This window comes from Vulpes vulpes, chromosome 6 (assembly GCF_048418805.1).
Source record: "Vulpes vulpes isolate BD-2025 chromosome 6, VulVul3, whole genome shotgun sequence".
NCBI lineage: Eukaryota > Metazoa > Chordata > Mammalia > Carnivora > Canidae > Vulpes > Vulpes vulpes.
In genome coordinates, this window is record NC_132785.1 from 60,449,684 (window position 1) to 60,466,588 (window position 16,905).

At 47.5% G+C, this 16,905-nt stretch overlaps 1 protein-coding gene across 1 annotated transcript in view; it reads left to right on the top strand.

Annotated features, from left to right (window-relative positions):
* Positions 1 to 16,905, top strand: part of CUL4A (cullin 4A) — a 43,462-nt gene continuing 26,557 nt past the window's right edge. Inside the window, exons 1-5 of the mRNA XM_072761111.1 lie at positions 1 to 267; positions 894 to 1,009; positions 8,965 to 9,068; positions 14,565 to 14,634; positions 15,831 to 15,904. Coding sequence (XP_072617212.1) covers positions 114 to 267; positions 894 to 1,009; positions 8,965 to 9,068; positions 14,565 to 14,634; positions 15,831 to 15,904 — 518 coding nt within the window. The 5' untranslated portion in view covers positions 1 to 113. The remainder of the gene's footprint in view (positions 268 to 893; positions 1,010 to 8,964; positions 9,069 to 14,564; positions 14,635 to 15,830; positions 15,905 to 16,905) is intronic.

The window sequence follows — 16,905 nt, forward strand, 5'->3', positions numbered from 1 at the left end:
GGCCGGCGGGGCGGCGGTTGGGCGGCCGGGGCGGCGCTGACGCGAGGCCCGCCCGCCCGCGCGGCCGGGGAGGCGGGACGGGGCGGGGCGCCCGCTGCTTCCCGGCCGCCGCCATGGCCGACGAGACCCCCAGGAAGGGCGCCCTGTCGGCGCTCGTCGGGCACACCAACGGCCTCACCAAGCCCGCGTCCCTGGCCGCGGCCGCCGTGGCCTCCAAGCCGGGCGGCGCCGGCGGCTCCAAGAAGCTGGTCATCAAGAATTTCCGAGGTGGGTGCGGGGCGGCGGGGCGGGGTCGGCGCCCCCGGCCGCCGGAAGTGCCCGTCCCGGGGAGGGGGTCCCGGGGGGACGCGGGCGGGGGGCGGCGGGGGGAGCGGGGGGCCCGGGGAGGGGGCGCCCCGGCCGCCGGAAGTGCCGGGCCCGGGGGGGGGGGGGGAGGAGAAGAGGCGGGGGCGAGCAGGGGACGGGGTGGGGTTCCCGGCCGCCGGAAGTGCCGGCGCTACGGAGAGGGAATCCCGGGGAGGGGGAGGGGGGAGCGGGGAGCGGGGGTCCCGGGAAGGCGGGCGCCCCGGCCGCCGGAAGTGCCGGGCCCGGGGGCTCGGGGCCTGGGGAGCGGCGGAGAAGGGGGGTCCGGTCCCCGGAAGTGCCCTCCCTGCTCGGGGCGCGGCCCGGGGCCGAGCGGTAGCAGGAGCGGCCCCCGGGCTCCCGGGGCCGGAGCCCCGGCTGTGCCCCGGCTCCTGCGTCCACAGAGCGGGGGCCCGCACCGGCCGGGCTGCGCGCCGCCCCGGGACTGGGTCGTTGCGGGAAAGGAAGTGGGGGGGCTGCAAGCCCGTGGGCGGATCGTGGGCGTGGCGGGGGCGCGAGCCTCACCCCCGCCCCCCGCCCCCCCCCCGCAGACAGACCGCGGCTGCCGGACAACTACACTCAGGACACCTGGCAGAAGCTCCACGAGGCGGTGAGAGCCATCCAGAGCAGCACCTCCATCAGGTACAACCTGGAGGAGCTGTACCAGGTGAGGCCGAGGCGGGGACCCTCCGCGGGGGCGCTCCCCCAGCCGTTGCGTTTTGTCCACTCGGGCTCTTGCTGTGCTTCTGCTTGGTATCGCAGCTTTCCTTTATTTCCTGATTGTGGCAGTTGGGACACGAAAACGGGTTTTGTCATATTTAAAGATGTTCCATGTCCAACGTGATTGTGGAAAACGAGTATTACTCTACATATTCCATTTGTCAGCAGACGGGTTTTTCTGATAACTGATGTTCAGAGAATAGCATTCGTTAGTCCATTACGTACTACCGACATTTTCGATGACCGTAGGATACCTCCATTTCCATGAAGACGTTGGAATTAAGATTTTCTGTCTGCCTGTTTGTTATAAGAATTATGGAGATTACAAAAAAGTACAAACAAAAATTAAAACCACCTATACTCCCGCCACTCAAGGAAGACCACTGTTGACATTTTGGTGGACATACATCCCTTCTTTGTAATAACTTTGTATGAGTTTATATTTTTTGATCGATTTTTTGAGGCATAATTTGCATAGAACCTGTACTTTAGTAACTTATATTGAGGTGTAAATACTGTTATCATGGTAACATATAGAATATTTACATCACTTCAAAGAGTTCGTTCTCCTGACCTGGTCCTGGCGGATCACTGATTTCCTTGCTGTTGGTCTATTGGACCAGTCTAAGTCTCATCAGTGGGACCTGTGTCCACCAGTTGTCTGCACCCAGTTCCAGTAGTTTGTTTCTTTGTTGCTGGGGAGTACAGCTACAGCCTTTCACCAGGATAACTGACAGTTTGCAGTTGGTAGGAATAAAGCTGTTCTGAACCTGAAGGAATAAGTCTCATGTGGACATGGGTAAATATCTAGAAGTAGTCTCAGAGTCATAAGGAAAGTGGACATTTAACTTTAGGACATTTTCTGTTTTCAAAATGGCTATACCATCTTGTATCTGGGCAGCAGTATGTGAGAGCTCCATTTTTCTATGTTCTTGCTAACACTTGGTATTATCCGATTTTTTTTAGAAATTTTATTCACTTGAGTACACGTGTACTGGTCCTTTGTATTTCTGTATGAATTTTATGATCTGTTTGCCAATTTCTAAAAAAATAGCCTACTAGCATTTTGATTAGGATTGTGTTAAATTCTAGATTAGCGTGGGGAACGTTGATGTCTTGATGGTACCAAGCGTGCCAACTGATGACACGGCACAGCTTTGTTTGCTTTTCCTTGATTTCTCAGTAAGGATTTCTGGTTCTGGTGTGTAGGTCTTGTACATCTTCTATGAAATACTCTTAAGCGCTTCGTATGTTTGGTGGTATTATAAGCAGTAGTATAGTATAAGTTTCAATTTCTGGTTCTTGCTAGTATATAGAAATAGAAATTGTTTTTTATATATCACTCTAGTACCCTGCTCTCTTGCTGACCTCGCTTCTAGTAGCTTTTTGTAGATTCCGTGGGATTTTCTACATAGACAATCACATCACCTATGAATAAAGGTGGTTTCACTTCTTTCTAGTCTGCATGCCTTGTATTTCCTGTCTTGTGTCCCTGCACTGTTCAGAACCTCCAGAACAGTGGGGAGTAGAAGTGGTAAACCCACACTCTCTTGTTTAGCTCCTGCTCCTAGTGGGAAAAGCCTTCGGTCCTTCATCATTGAATATGATGTTGAGTGTTGGGCACTTTTTTTGGTGGTGTTTTGTTTTGTTTTGTTTTCTAAAAATACCCATTTGTCAGGTTGAGGAAGCTCCTTTCCATTTCTAGTTTGCTGAGAAATTACCAGAAGTACCTGTTGGATTTTGATGATTTCTTTTATGACTGTTAAGATGATCATATGACTTTTGTTATTTTAGTTCTTTGCATTGTTTGACGTTTCAGTTGGTAAGACCATCCAGCAGTCCTTGGATAAATCTGACTTGCCTAGTGGTGTATGAATTTTTTATGTACTGTTTCAGTTTGCTAACGTTTCATGAATTTTTGCATTTGTGATCATAGAATAGTGCTGTCTTGTTTTCTTGTAGTGTGTTTGTCTCAGAGTTGCAAATGTTTCCTCTTTTTCCTTTCTTATAAGGGTTTGTATGGAACTGGTGTTCTTTTTTCCTTAAACGTTTGAGAGAATTCCCAGTGAAGCCATCTTGGCTTTCTTAGTGGAGAGCTTGTGAACTGCACATATCTTTAGTGGCTAAAGAACTATTCAGGTCACTCATCTCTTCGGGTTCACTAATCTTCTGTGACGTCTGATCTGCCAGGACTGCCATCTGGTGAAATTCTCTCTGGTGCATTGGTTTTCTGTCCAGGTGCTCAATTTGAATCTTTTCTGTATCTTCCTTTGTCACTACATAATTTCCGAACATAGGGAATATACTTATGATAGTTGTTTTACTGTCAGTGCCAAGCCACTTTTGTCTGCTTTTTCTCCCCACTAAGGGTTGTGTGTTTTTTTCTTAACCCGTTGGATAATCTTTGATCATCAGACATTATGAATTTTGATTACTATGATAGGTATTTTTATATTTCTATAAATATTCTGAGCTTCATTACAGACAAATTATTTGGAAACAGTTTGATCTTTTAGAGTCTTGCTTTTAAGATTTGTTAGGACTAGGGCAGTATTTTTTCCAGGGTTAATCGCCCCATTGAGTGGGACAATCTTCTGAATGAGATTAGGTGCCTGATGTCTTGTGGAAATGTGCTATTTCAGGTTCTCTCTGGGCACTAGACACTGTTGTCTCTAAACTTTTTCGGTGGTTCTTTCCCTGGCCTTGACCGTTTCCTCACATATAGGTCAGTGCTCTGCTGAATCCTCAAGGGGCACCCACGAGGGCTCTTCCTCGTTCATCTCCAAGCTCCTGTCTAGATGCATCTCTCATCTCTTCCCTCTGGACCTTCATCTTGGAGACTTGAGCCTCAGCTCAAGGCACCTGCTCTGCAGCCTGGAAAGAGTGATGTAGGTAGTCATAGTGTTGGGGCTTGTTTCCCATCACCCAGAGATCTTTGTCTTCCATAGGCCAATGTGCAGTGTTTTGAAAACCGGTTTTTTGTTTTTGGGGTTTTTTTTTTGGTTTGTTTGTTTTGTTTTGTTTTTTTTTTGGTTTTAAGATTTATTTATTTGAGAGACACCAAGAGAGCACAAGCAGGGGGAGGGGCAGAGGGAGAAGGAGAAGCAGACTCCCTACTGAGCAGGGAACCCAACTTGGGGCTCAGTCCCAGGACCTCAGGATTGTGACCTGAGCTGAAGGCAGACTCCACGTGCACTGTAGAGCCTGATGCTAGGCTCGATCTCACAACCCTAAGATCATGACCTGAACCAAAATCAACAGTTGGATGCCTAACTGACTGAGCCACCCAGGCACCCCTCATATATTTTGAATGGTTTTTGGTTAATTCAGGCAGAAGAGCTAGTCTAGTCCCTTTATTTAATCTTGACCAGAAGCGGGAGTTTCATCAAATGTCTAAACTGTTATAGGTTTTTAGTTTAATAAAAGATTATATCTTGCAGCTAGGGCTTATTATGCCCCTTTTCCTGGAGGTTTGACTATCTGGTATCAATTGCCCACGATTTTTCTTAGTAGAATGATTTTGCCATACCTGTTAGCCTGCAGGATGTCTTATGATGGTCACCATAGAAATTATTGTGAGGGCCCTGTGTGTGTCTTGAGACCCTGAGGGCTAGGGGTGCTTACCTCAGAAGGGCCCAGTGGGGGTCAGGTGATTGAGGAAGGGGCCTGAGAAGTGGCTCTTGTCCTCTCATGGGGACTCACCCAGCAGAGTTCAAGGACAGGACTATGCAGTCAACAGCTCAGATCTTTTGGAAACAAATGGGATAGAAATAGTAAGTGACGTCATTGCGTAGTTACTGACTGCTTGCTTTATCCTGATCTGTGATAAAGTAGGCTGTGCTTTTGACTCGTTTCAAAGTAAAGTATTAAGTTTTTGCTCAGGTGCTGTGGTATATGCTTTGCCAAAGAATCTTGCCTGAAAGCAGCAATTTTTTTTTTAGCAAAGTGCAAAAGTGTTTTGAGGGTTTTGTTTGTTTTTTGTTTTTTTTGAGAAAGTTTTCAGGGTAGTTTGATGTTGATTAGTCTTCCCATCTCCCCATCACAGTGTCCCTTACCTGTTTGGACACTGTAGGAGGCCTGCCTGGAGCTTCAGTGTGTCCATGACAGTCCACCTGTGTTTTCTCTGTTACTCTGTTTTTATTTAGTGGAGAGGGAGGTTCAAAGTGTGCTGATGAGAAAGTCTTCACAAACACACACATACACACCGCCCGCAGTCACTCTCTCATGGTGCTGGTGCTGGGAGGAGAATATTTTGAGTGCACAGATCTCTTCAGTCTGTTTTTACAAACCCAGATTTGTACCTATAATCACTTCCTGTGGAAGAAAGGTCCTCTCTCATGTCTCCTGTCTGTACATTGTAGTCCCACTTGTCAGCATAATGAGACAACAGAAAGCTGAAGGCTGCATTTTCAAGAAGGGTTAAGTGTTGATTTCAGGCAGTTTTGATGCCCAGAAACAGAACTGTCATGGAGGACTTGATGTTCTGAGGATGGCCATACTGATGTCTCTGAAATCCTCCTGCCTGGTGATAATTTAGTGAAGGAAGATGTGGACTTAGGTATTGAATGCGTTAATAGGGTGGCTTAAATGGATGAGACAGAGTGAAAAGGCCTGGAGAGTAGTAGACACAGAGAAACACATTATTTTATGGGCCAATTTGAGAATGAAACAAATTGGGCAGCCTGAGTGGCTCAGCGGTTTAGTGCTGCCTTCAGCCCAGGGTGTGATCCTGGGAACCCAGGATCGAGTCCCGCGTTGGGCTCCCTGCATGGAGCCTGCTTCTCCCTCTGCCTGTGTCTCTGCCCCTCTCTCTCTCTCTCTCTCTCTCTCTCTCTCTCTCTGTCTCTCATGAATAAATAAGTAAAATCTTTAAGAAAAAAAAGAATGAAACAAATCCACAGTAAACTCAGTACCTAAGTTATTCAAAAACAAGAGAACATGCAAACTCAAATCTGTGCAGCTTAGTAGAAAGGACTGCGTAAGTCAGTGGTCCCAGCACTCAGTAGGATCAGTCGTTTCAGTAGGTCATTTACTTGTAACATCTGTGGCAGGGAGTCTGCTGTGCAATCAGGGTTGGTAGATACTGCACGCCCTTGGCACTCACTTTCCTGGAAGCCTCGTTCCTGGGTGACTTCCCTCTCATACTGTATCTCCTCACTCAGATCCGGGGTCTGATTGAATTGTGATGTTCTTTACCCATTTCTTGTAGGTAGGAACCTGGTGGTGTAGAGCCCCAGCAGTGCCTTCTTCCCAGGTGGTGGGCCCATCACCCCTCAGTGGGCCTGCCATCGAGTGGAGGCCATGTTCTAGATGGGTTATTCTGAACATGGGGCTGCCACCACTGCTGCCTGCCACTCTGGGCCATGTGTCAGGAGAGCAGGGTGCCAGTCCAGCTGTAAAGTGGGTCCTGCCATTGGGCCCTGGCTGGTGCACCTTTCTTTGTAGGGGTTGGCCTCGGGCGGTGATTTTCCCTTTATCTACAGAAATAGTTCTTAGTGCCAGCCTGGTTTTCTCCTTTATGGTTTCTTGCGCTGTGGCACCTTTTACTCCTTGTTCCCTCTGATCAGCTTTGGCTCTCAAGACCTTTACGTGGAACAGATCATCTTCCAGAACCTTGTGCCCTGTTTCCTTGGTGTGGTGCTTCCTCCCCACCCCACAGTTCATTCTAACATCCTGTTGGGTATCCCACCCCCGAGGGACAAGTGCATTCAGGATCGAGGGCTTGGTCCTGCAAATGACAGGCATCTGACACTCCCCTGCTTATTTGTCCTGACACAGCCAGGAAGGCTTGGGTGTGGAGGCCTGGCGGGCTTAGATTAGAGAGCTGGCTGTGGGCGGTTCAGATGAGCAGCTTCCACGTGGCTAAGTGGCAGCCAGGGAAACGACTTCATCCTCACACAGGTACTGCTTGCCTACCTCTAATCACTGGATTAGTCAAATTCCTTCTCTGCTAGGACTCTTAAACTACGAGCAGGAGTGGCACCATCCCCGGACAGGTCAGATTCAATAGTTGATATGCCAGAGAAGGCATTTCTGAATCCCAAACAGGACTCAATCCCCAAACTTGCTTTGGGGAGGGGGACTTGTATGTGGTAGTGCTGCTGTAACTGACAGAAGCATGTGCCAGGGTCCCTGAGCAAGCAAGGCCGCCCTCTGCCTGGTGCCTGTAATATGAAGACACCAGCAGTGACTCAGCAGAAGACTCAGAGAAGGGACAGCACCCACAGCAAACCTGGCTGCTCCTGGGCTTGCCTAGTGGTTTTAAGAGGCCCCCAGATTCTCAGTTTTAGGTAAAAAATAGATCTGCTTCAAGTACACAGTATGTCCAAATAGGACATAGAGGAGAAACTGTTACACAATCAACAATGACAGCATGTCACAACTGGGGAAAGATTGTTTTGAGGACATTGACTCCTGGTTCAGGAATTAGAGCATTCACAGTGCTTCCTTCTGTGAGATGTCCTTCTATGAAGGACATACTAAGTTTATCCTGATTTTTACAAAGAAAATAAGTTTTCTTCATGTATTACATTAAAAAACATTTCCTGATCATTATGTGTGTGGGATTGTCATCGGGTTATCATAGGTTTTTTTAAGAAAGAAAGGATAGATCTTTGACTTAATTATGAAGACAGGACTACAAAGTAAAGGAATTAAAGAGTTTGAGAAAGAAATCGGGATTTAAACACAGCGTAGATGAGCCCTATTTCTATAGCAAAACAAAATGTAGGGGAAAGGTGCTACTGTGGTGGTGTTATACTGATGGTAAACCTGCTAAAACACAAGTTGTAATTTTTAATCTCATCCTTTCCTGAGCCTTTTGTAAACATGTGTATGTTTTATAGGGTAGTGATTACTGTATTTAACTCAGATTAATATATAGTAACTTTTAAGTATAAGGACTATTAATACTTTTAAGGGTTATTACCATAAATAGTTTTTTTTTTTTACCATAAATAGTTTTATAAAAATTTAAGTTATCTTTATTTTCTCAGGAATATAGTGTGAGTTAAATTCAAATACTAGAAGGTTTCCAGGCCATGTATCCCCCATATTTTTTTAAATGATTCAAAACTAGTCAGTAGAAAAACCTACACTTGTTTTTAGTATCTCGTTTGGATTGAATGAGTTGCTGGTTTTGTACATGAAATTTGGAAAGAAATTTGTTAGAATTGGTGAAAATATATAAATATTTTTTGATGTGGATAAAAATATTTTAAGAAAAATGTTTTTAAGAAAAATGTTTAAGAAAAACTTGTTTCTTGATTAATTTAAGATAAACTTAATTACACATGTAGCCTGAAGAAAAATAAATAGGAAAGAATACAACTTACCTGTGTCACCTTGGCATTCGCAATTTTTCCTTGGCTGGCTGTGGGCAGAAACTGGGGAGCAGCCCTGCTGCTCCCCCACCTGTTTAGAAGGTGGTCACTGAGGGTCAGGGGCAGGGATTTCATGCTCGGGCTGCATGTTATAATCATCAAGGGAAACTCTTAACACCCTTCCTGCGTCTCCACCTCTGACAAATGAATGGGAACATCCACATTAGTTTCGGAGTCCCCAGGTGACTGTGGCATGTGGCCAGGTTGAGAGATTAGAGAGATTGCTGCATTGTAGATGCTCACATGTGCCTCCACACCACGTGGCTGTCATGACTGTCATAGGTGTGCTGTCAAGTCCGCGTTCGACTCCACTGTTCTTCCCATCCTCCCAAACCCTGATCCTGGGGGTCAGACAATAATCACCTCAAACTTAAGGTAACTGTTTGTAGGTTACATAGGTATGGCAGAGGAGGGGTGCCTCTGTGATGATTGTGATTTTAACTGTGTATACACACACGTCTTTCTAAAGAACTAATTTGTTGTTCATGGTGAATAATTCACTTGTTCCTTTTGTTTTTAGGCTGTTGAAAATCTCTGTTCTCACAAAGTTTCCCCAACACTCTACAAACAGCTGCGCCAGGTCTGTGAAGATCATGTCCAAGCACAGATCCTTCAGTTCAGAGAATATCCTTTTTTTTTGGCTCATGAGTTTCTATTGGTTACATAAATCCTTTGAGAATGAACATTAATAGGATAAAGAACTAATGGGTATCCTTAAAACTAAAACAACAGCTTTCAAAATGCCCATTTATTTATAGAACAAAGCCTAACATTTGTTTCATATGACCTAGTATAAGAATTTTTTTTTAAGTGGAATTTTTACTTTTTAAATCACTTATTTGATTAAAGTAAAAGAGTGTCCATTTATTGAATCTGGTTCCAGTATTTAGGAAAAGTTGTGAAAAGTGTCTTAATTTTATTCTGTCACCCTTGTGTCTTGTAAAAAACCATCTCTATTTATTTTCTTTGATGTGTAACAAATGCCTACTGACTTGGCTGCGTAAACCAGCACCCACTGTAGGCTCGGCCATGTGGTTAGGGAGTCCTGGCTCAGGGTCTAGCTGGCAGCACAGGACCAGCCAACCGGGGTCTCGCCACAGGGATGGCAGAGCCGCTCTTCCTCCATTGCTCAGCCCCCAGAGGCTGCCCTTGACTTCTTGCAGTGAGGCCTCTTCTTGGGCAACATGGTTATTATTTTTTTTTAAGATTTTTATTTATTCATGAGATGAGAAACAGAGAGAGGCAGAGACACAGGCAGAGGGAGAAGCAGGCTCCATGCAGAGAGCCTGACGTGGGACTTGATCCCAGGTCTCCAGGATCATGCCCTGGGCTGAAGGCGGCGCTAAACCACTGAACCACCCGGGCTGCCCCGGCAACATGGTTATTTGCTTCTTCTAAGTGAACTGGAGGAGGACCCTCTCTGCTGAGATGCTCTTCTATGATGGAACGCTTGTGTTCACAGGGTTGAGGGAGGGAGTTATTGGCGAGGGCACCTTATGGTATGGCCAGGACACCCTTTAGGGCCAGTGTCTGTCAGGGAAACAGAGCTCCTTAGATCCAGCAGTCCTATGCCATCTGGCTTCAGCCTGCCTCTCCAGCCTTCCCATTATTATGGCGTCCGCTGCCCCAGGGTGGGAACTAAAAAGTGAGTTTAAGATTGCAGGCTGAGTCTCTTACTTCATTTGTGGAATTAGGTAGTTGGAGCCTTTTGATTTAAGACTTTTTTTTCTAGCTGAAGGAATCTTTTCTGTTCTGTTACCCTCAGCTTGAGAAATGGAACCATTCAGAGCTTGTTGAAATCCCTTGGGGCAGCCGCACCATCTCTGCTGCCTAGTATCAAGGCCCTGGATTACGGCCCTGCGGCCTAGAGCAAGGGGTCTCCCCATAAATGGGTGAGCAGAGTCCACTGTGATTCTATTGAATCGGTGTCTGTAACTATGGCTCTACAGTATTTTCCGGCAGAGCTCTGCCCTTTGGGATGCTGTTGGACCTTTGGAAGAGAGCCAGCTTGTACCACGTCTCCAGTGCACCCCTTCTGCCTCAGTGCCACAGCTCAGGAGTCCCAGTCAGGATGCTGGCATCTGAAGAGTAGTCTGACTTCCAGGCTTCCAGGAGGTTGCCAGCAGTCCCCCCAGTTCTCGTTCCCAGACAGGCACGTGTAAGGGTAAGCTGATGTGATTATTCTTCGTGTGGTTGTCCCAGCGTACTCAGAGACAACTTCTTGACAACTTGGTAAGATTGTCTTCCTGCCAGTTAATCCTACCTTGTGGATTACACGAATGCGTTTGTAAATTCACTTATTCAGCAGGTACTTACTTCCTGTCTAGACCCTACCAGACATGCCTCCTCTGCCCTCCAGAGGATCTTTGTGATCATACGCCTGGATCTTTGTGATCATACGTATGTGTAGTTGTTTCCATGGTGTATTACCATTTTGCCAGGCAGGGGGCATGGCGCATGTCCTCAATGCCATGATAAACCATGGTTATGGAAATGACGATGTATCTCACCAAAGAAAAAAAAAGATAAAAAGACACTCTCTTATGTCTTTATTAGGGAGGTAGGAAGCAGCTGAAGCAGAACTTCCTGGAGGAGATAATGCCCCATGGCATTAGAGAGGATGGGTAGGGTGTAGCCGGCCAGAGAGGGAGTGAGCTCGTGAAAACCTGGAGCTGCGGGGTTTGGCATGGCTGGAACCTGGGAGAACTTCTAGAGTTTGAGACCGTAATTCTGAGTCACAGCTTGGATTTGAACCTTTGTGTGTACCCTGAAGGGTTTGGGCCTCAATCTGCAAGCATCTGTGAGCCCTCACAGGTTTGGAGTGAGAATCCAGTGCAGTTCGATTGTGCTTGGCAGTGCCTTGGGAAAAATGAGACAAGGGACAAGGGAGGCCAGAGGCAGCGCTCTTTAGCCAGTGTGTAGTACGTTCCCGGTAAGGCCGAGGCCCTGACGGCATAGAGGAGTACAGGAAGCTTCTGGACGTTGAGAGTTTAAACCCTGGGAGGACTGATGGGAACACAGAGGTACGTGTTTATGAAACATGGTGGGGACCAGGCAGCCAGTCTGTGCAGAGGGGATGCTGTGCCCTGTGGGAGGGATGGGTGATAAGGGGACACTTGGCAGGAATATTCCAGGGTAAGCATGTTCGAGTTTCCTTTGTCCCTGGGGTGTTCTTGTGTTTCGTGTTCGGCTCCTTTCTAAGATTCCAGGACTACTCCCTCCTACATCCTGACTGCGTGCTGTTCTTGAGGCCAATGGGAAGGGTGCTCAGGTAGACCGTGGGCTCCTTTGGGAACCAAGTCTTAGGGTACTGAATCTACTCCCCTGTTCACATGTTTGATGAATTCCACACTTACCTGTTCCTTCAAAATAAGTTACCTCCTAGTGGAGATAGACTTTTCCCCCAAACCGAGGCTATTCCTGCACACCCACACCTCTGCCAGAAGCATTGTGTGCTATACCAGGTGTCACATGATGCAGAGGAGACTTGCTCTGCACCTGGGTTCAGCTCATGAGTGCCTCTTCCTAAATGGCAAACCAGAGTCTCTTCAGAATGGAAGCCTGCAAGTAAACTGCACACAGAATTTACTCTTTCCTCCCCTGATGGAGCTTTGTAGCATTACAGCTTTAGTTAGCTGCAAAAGGGCTAGCTGGCTCCTGTGGGGCATCCATGCTGGCATTACAGAAACATCGCAGGCCACAGAGCAGAAAGATGCATCGAAGAACAGCAGCTTTTGCTCTTGGAGGTACCTGGCAGCTTCACAATTTCCTGTCTTCCTACCCCACAGATGATAGCAGGCTTTGGATGTCTTTATGAAGACCCTCTGTGCTCACAGTTATGGTGTGTAGTCATTGTGCAGAGTCCTTGCTGGCAGGGGGCTGTGTGTGCTCTCCCAGTACCGGCTTTGTTGGCCAGAAGGCCCCAGGCTGCAGAGCTGTTATGCAGCCCCAAGTTGGTGCTACGGTTCAGAGGCAAATATGGTGGGCTTCATGGAGGCAAGAATTAAATAGCTTAAACTGTGAGCCTTGGTCACTATTATGAGGGAAAATGTCCTTCTCTGCCATCACAGGGAGACCTAATTTGGGTGAGGGCTGTCAGTGATGGCAGCCCCTACCATTCTGTGCAATGGGATAGTTGTCCTGCTCTGTCTGCTGCTGTGGGGGCTGCTCAGCTGCCATGCTCACTGGATTAGGAGCAGAATAACCTGCTTTAGGAAACATGGACACAAATAGAGGCTGTCACTTCTCTACTGCAGTGGAAGCACCGTCTTTCTGGTTTCTTACTCTGTTTGTTTAATCTTTGTGATCATACGTATGTGTAGTTGTTTCCATGGTGTATTACCATTTTGCCACTGTGTATTTGTTTGCTGTTTGAAGACGTGTCTGTGACTCCTCTCAGTAGATTGCTTGAACCCTCACCTGGGTCTGGCCCTTCTCCAGGCAGGAGGGGACAGTGTTGGGATCCTGTGAAGAGCAAGCCCTGGACAAGCTTTCAGCACCGCTGTGTTATATGCCCCGATGGTGCTCATGTGAGGCTCTAGATTTAGATACGTAGAGGGCTGAAGCTCAGTGCCTGCCACCCAATTTGGACCAGCTGACCACCCCATACTGTTTTCTGTGGGAAATGGCCAGAAGTTACTGACTGCACCCAACTATTTAAGGAGAAGCATCTCTCATTAGTGAGCCCTGCACGCAGGACCTTTGTCTCCCCAGGAAACCCTGCACTGGGCAGAGTGCTGCCTGCTTAGCTTTAGCACCTGGGCTGCCCAGTGCCATCAGATTGGCTGGTGTGTATCTCACCCTGGGCAGCTTAACCATCTGACAGCTTGGCCCCAGCTGGTGCAAACCGCCCATGGAGACTTGCCAGGGTGCGGGCCACACAGTAAGTAGCTTGTGCCCGGCACTAGGTACCAGAGCTGCTGCGTCCTTGCTGCTGTGATGCCTGTGTAGATGTGGTTGTGATTCCTCCTGTGATTTATCAGACTATCTACATAAGGTTCTAACATCATAGACCATTGAGCAACTGTAAAATAGTTCTTCTAAAATAGTGTGTCAACCACTGAACTCTAGTAGGTCTTTGCTAGGACTTACTGTGTTTTATTAGCAAAGCCTCAAGAGAAAAGTATGTTGTTTGGCCAGGGCCACTGTGGTTGTGGGCAGCTAGCCTTATTAATGTGACAAGGAAGCAGGTGTGCTGCTTAGTCCCCCCATGGCTCTCCTGACCTTCTGTCCCCTCCTCAGAGTCCTGGCTGTGTCCCACCCTCCACAGACCTCCCTGCTGCCTGAAGACTCCGGTGCCTGTCTGATTTTACATGTCACATGCTGGCCATGGGCCTTTTCTCCTCCATGCTGTGGATTTTATGTCTAACCTCACACCCACTCTGAGGAGACTGAGGCCAAGGGAATCTTATCACTGGACTCTGGACTCCTGTATGTGTTCTAGAGCTAGGGCGACAGGGACCAAAGCTGAGGAAACCTGAGCAGCTGCATTCTCTGCACAGAGGGCGCGGCATCTACATCACACAGCTGGGAAGACTGAGGAACACACACATGAAGAGTGCTTTGTCAGCCAGGAAACAGTGTGCAGACACCTGTGAGCATGGCTAAGCATACCTGTGAAGGCCGTGCTCCAGGCATTGGGCTGTGGTTTGCTCTAGGAGTCCAAAAGGGTTTCTTTTTTCTATAAGCAGTATTTTGAGCCTTTAAAAAAAAAAAAAAATCAGTTATCAAGCTGAGAGTGTTTCTGGTTTGGTGCATGAATGAGATTTCCCATCAGTTTTCACTGTGGCCCGAAACTAAAGTTCAACGTCAGCCCCTCCCTCCAGCTGCCAGCCCCCTGGTGCTGTTAACAGTTGGCCTGCTTCCTCAGCACTCTGCCCCCTCTGCGGGAGAGAATGCTAGGTGCAACCACCCAGACCCACGAAGCCTGTGACCTGGGCCTTAGCTCAGCCAGCAGAGCTCTGCAGGGGATGTGGCCAGATTCATCACAAATGCAGGATGTGGGTCCTCTGGCAGCTGAAGGAGAGGCAGCATTCTGTGTCAGGAGTGGCAGTTAAAGGGGTGAAAGTACAGGAATTAAATCAGCCAGCGTCTGTCGACTTTTCCTTAGCAGATCTGCACAGACTCACTAGATAGTGTTTTATTTTTAAAGAAGATTAACACATGCTGGCAAGATCATTGCAGACAAATGGTAAGTGTCTTGATTCTTTTCTGCGAACCCTAGTCTTAGATATGATGTGCTGTTCTGGAGCCCTCATTGGCCCTGCTCTGGTGTCTGGTCTCCCCTACATACGTCCTCTTGGTCCTTTTCACCCTCTGGTGTAGCTGAGCAGAAGGGAGGTGGAGTGGCTGGGAGAGTGTGCCCCTTTTCATCCAGACATCTTTCTATTTTCTTTTTAATCAAAGCATAGCCTCATCCACCTTTCCTTACCCACTTATGGTCAGTGTAGGCCAGACCATGGGCTGAGATAGGGAAGGTCTGTCTAGGGTCAAATGCTGCCATCCACCTCAACATAAGTGAACAAAAGAGCAGAGCAAAGTAGCATATGAATGCCGCATTTCTGGATTGGGACTGGCTGCTAACTTGACCTTCAAACCAACTGACATCTGGTACTTGAGCTAATTCTTGAATGGGTCTCTAAAGTTGTCCTCAATCCCAGTTTCTGCCTGGCAGCCAAGCCTGACTTCTAAGTTTTTACTGTAACTGGACAACCAAAGTCTTAGACTTTGTAGAGGTATTGATTCAAAGTATGACATTTTAGTGGGGCCTGAAGGCTAGTGAAAGAAAACATGGTATCAGTAGCTTTGCTAAATAGGTGGAATTCTTTTGTTTCCTAATTGAGGTAAATAGGAGACAATGAAAGAGCCTCTTTTCTGGATCAGGTACCTGGTAGATGGACAGAATAGATGACCATCTATTGGAAGGCTTTTTGTTCACAAGTCTGGTAGCTTCCATGAGAGGAGACTCACAGGTGGCTGGTCATCCTGTGTCCTCCACACTCTGCTTACAAAGGAGAGTCAAACACATGGCCAAGAGCCTCGTGCCAACATAACAAAATTTAATTGTTTACAAAGATTAAAGCATCTTTTTAGGCCCATGAGATTTACCACATCAGTCAGGAGATAACCAGATTTCAAAGGTATACTTTAGGTTATTAAATAGTTTAAAATCCGTCTAATCAGATTTTCTGGATAAAAGCGGTAAAAGTCAAACATCAAAGGAACACTTAAATTTTGGGAAAAAAATGAATCATGAAGGCATTGGTGGGGAGCATCATGAGGAAACAGTAGTTGTCGGATTTGAAACAGCTACCGTAGTTACGGTCTAGAAGGCCTGATGTTGATTAGTTAGTAGGTTACATAAATAAATGCTTTTCTGATTGCCAGATCATGATCAGAAGTATTTTCCTGTTTTTGGATCGCACTTACGTACTTCAGAATTCCATGCTTCCTTCTATCTGGTGAGTGTCCTAGTTAGTAGAGCTGACTACTAGGTCTGCTGCCCTTTGTCTGTGGTCCTTTATGTTAGCCAAAATCACCAGCGCACATATCCAGACCCAGGTGGACTTTATTAGCCCTGGAGGCAGAGCCGGGGCATGCCACACACAGATGCCCCTTTGCGCACACTGGCCAGCTTGCACTGAGCATCACAGTGGAGGTGGTGGGCAAGCATGGCAGCTTTGTGGGGAGGCCCATTTTTGTAATTGGGCCATCCAGAGCCAACAGCATGCTGCTCACCTTTGCTGGGGGAGGAGAGGCCAAGGCACTCAGTTGCCCTCTAGCAGCTGGTTCCAACCAGTGCTCACGTGAAGCTCTGAGGAAGACGGAGACTGGTAAGGTCATGACCAGGAGTCCTGAAGCCCCCCACGCCTCCCCATCCTGCTGACCAACCGCAGAGACCTCCTTTCAGTATGCCCATGTATCGTGTGACATCTTTCAGGAATGGTGTGAATTAGGAACTCACCATGCTATGTGCACTCTACCTGCCTGCTGCTGCCTCTGCAAGGCCCTGCCTCACCTGATAAGACTTATCCCTCATGTCATCTCTGGGCTCCTCCCGGGCTCTGTTGATATAGAATTTCATTCTCCCAATTCCTTTAAACCCAAGTTCTTTAAAAAGTGGCTTGCTTTTACAGTTTCCTTAGCAAATGTTCTGTCTGAACTAAGGCATGAAAGTGCTCTTCCTAAGATGTTGGTGAGCCCTGGTTACCAGATGCCACAGATACTTCATCTGTATTTTCTATTACCCGGCTGTGCCGCTCTGGACATTCCTTCCTGAGAGTCTCCCCTTCCTTAGTAGCACATCCCCCTGCTCCTCCTTGCTCTCTGGACTCCTGTATGTGTTGTGCTAGATGCACACATGCACCTGCAGCCAGCTGGCCTGGCACAGAGGGTGGCCTTTGTTCAAAGAAACGATAAGCATGCTGTAACTGGGGACAACAGTGAATTGCAGTGCTGCTAG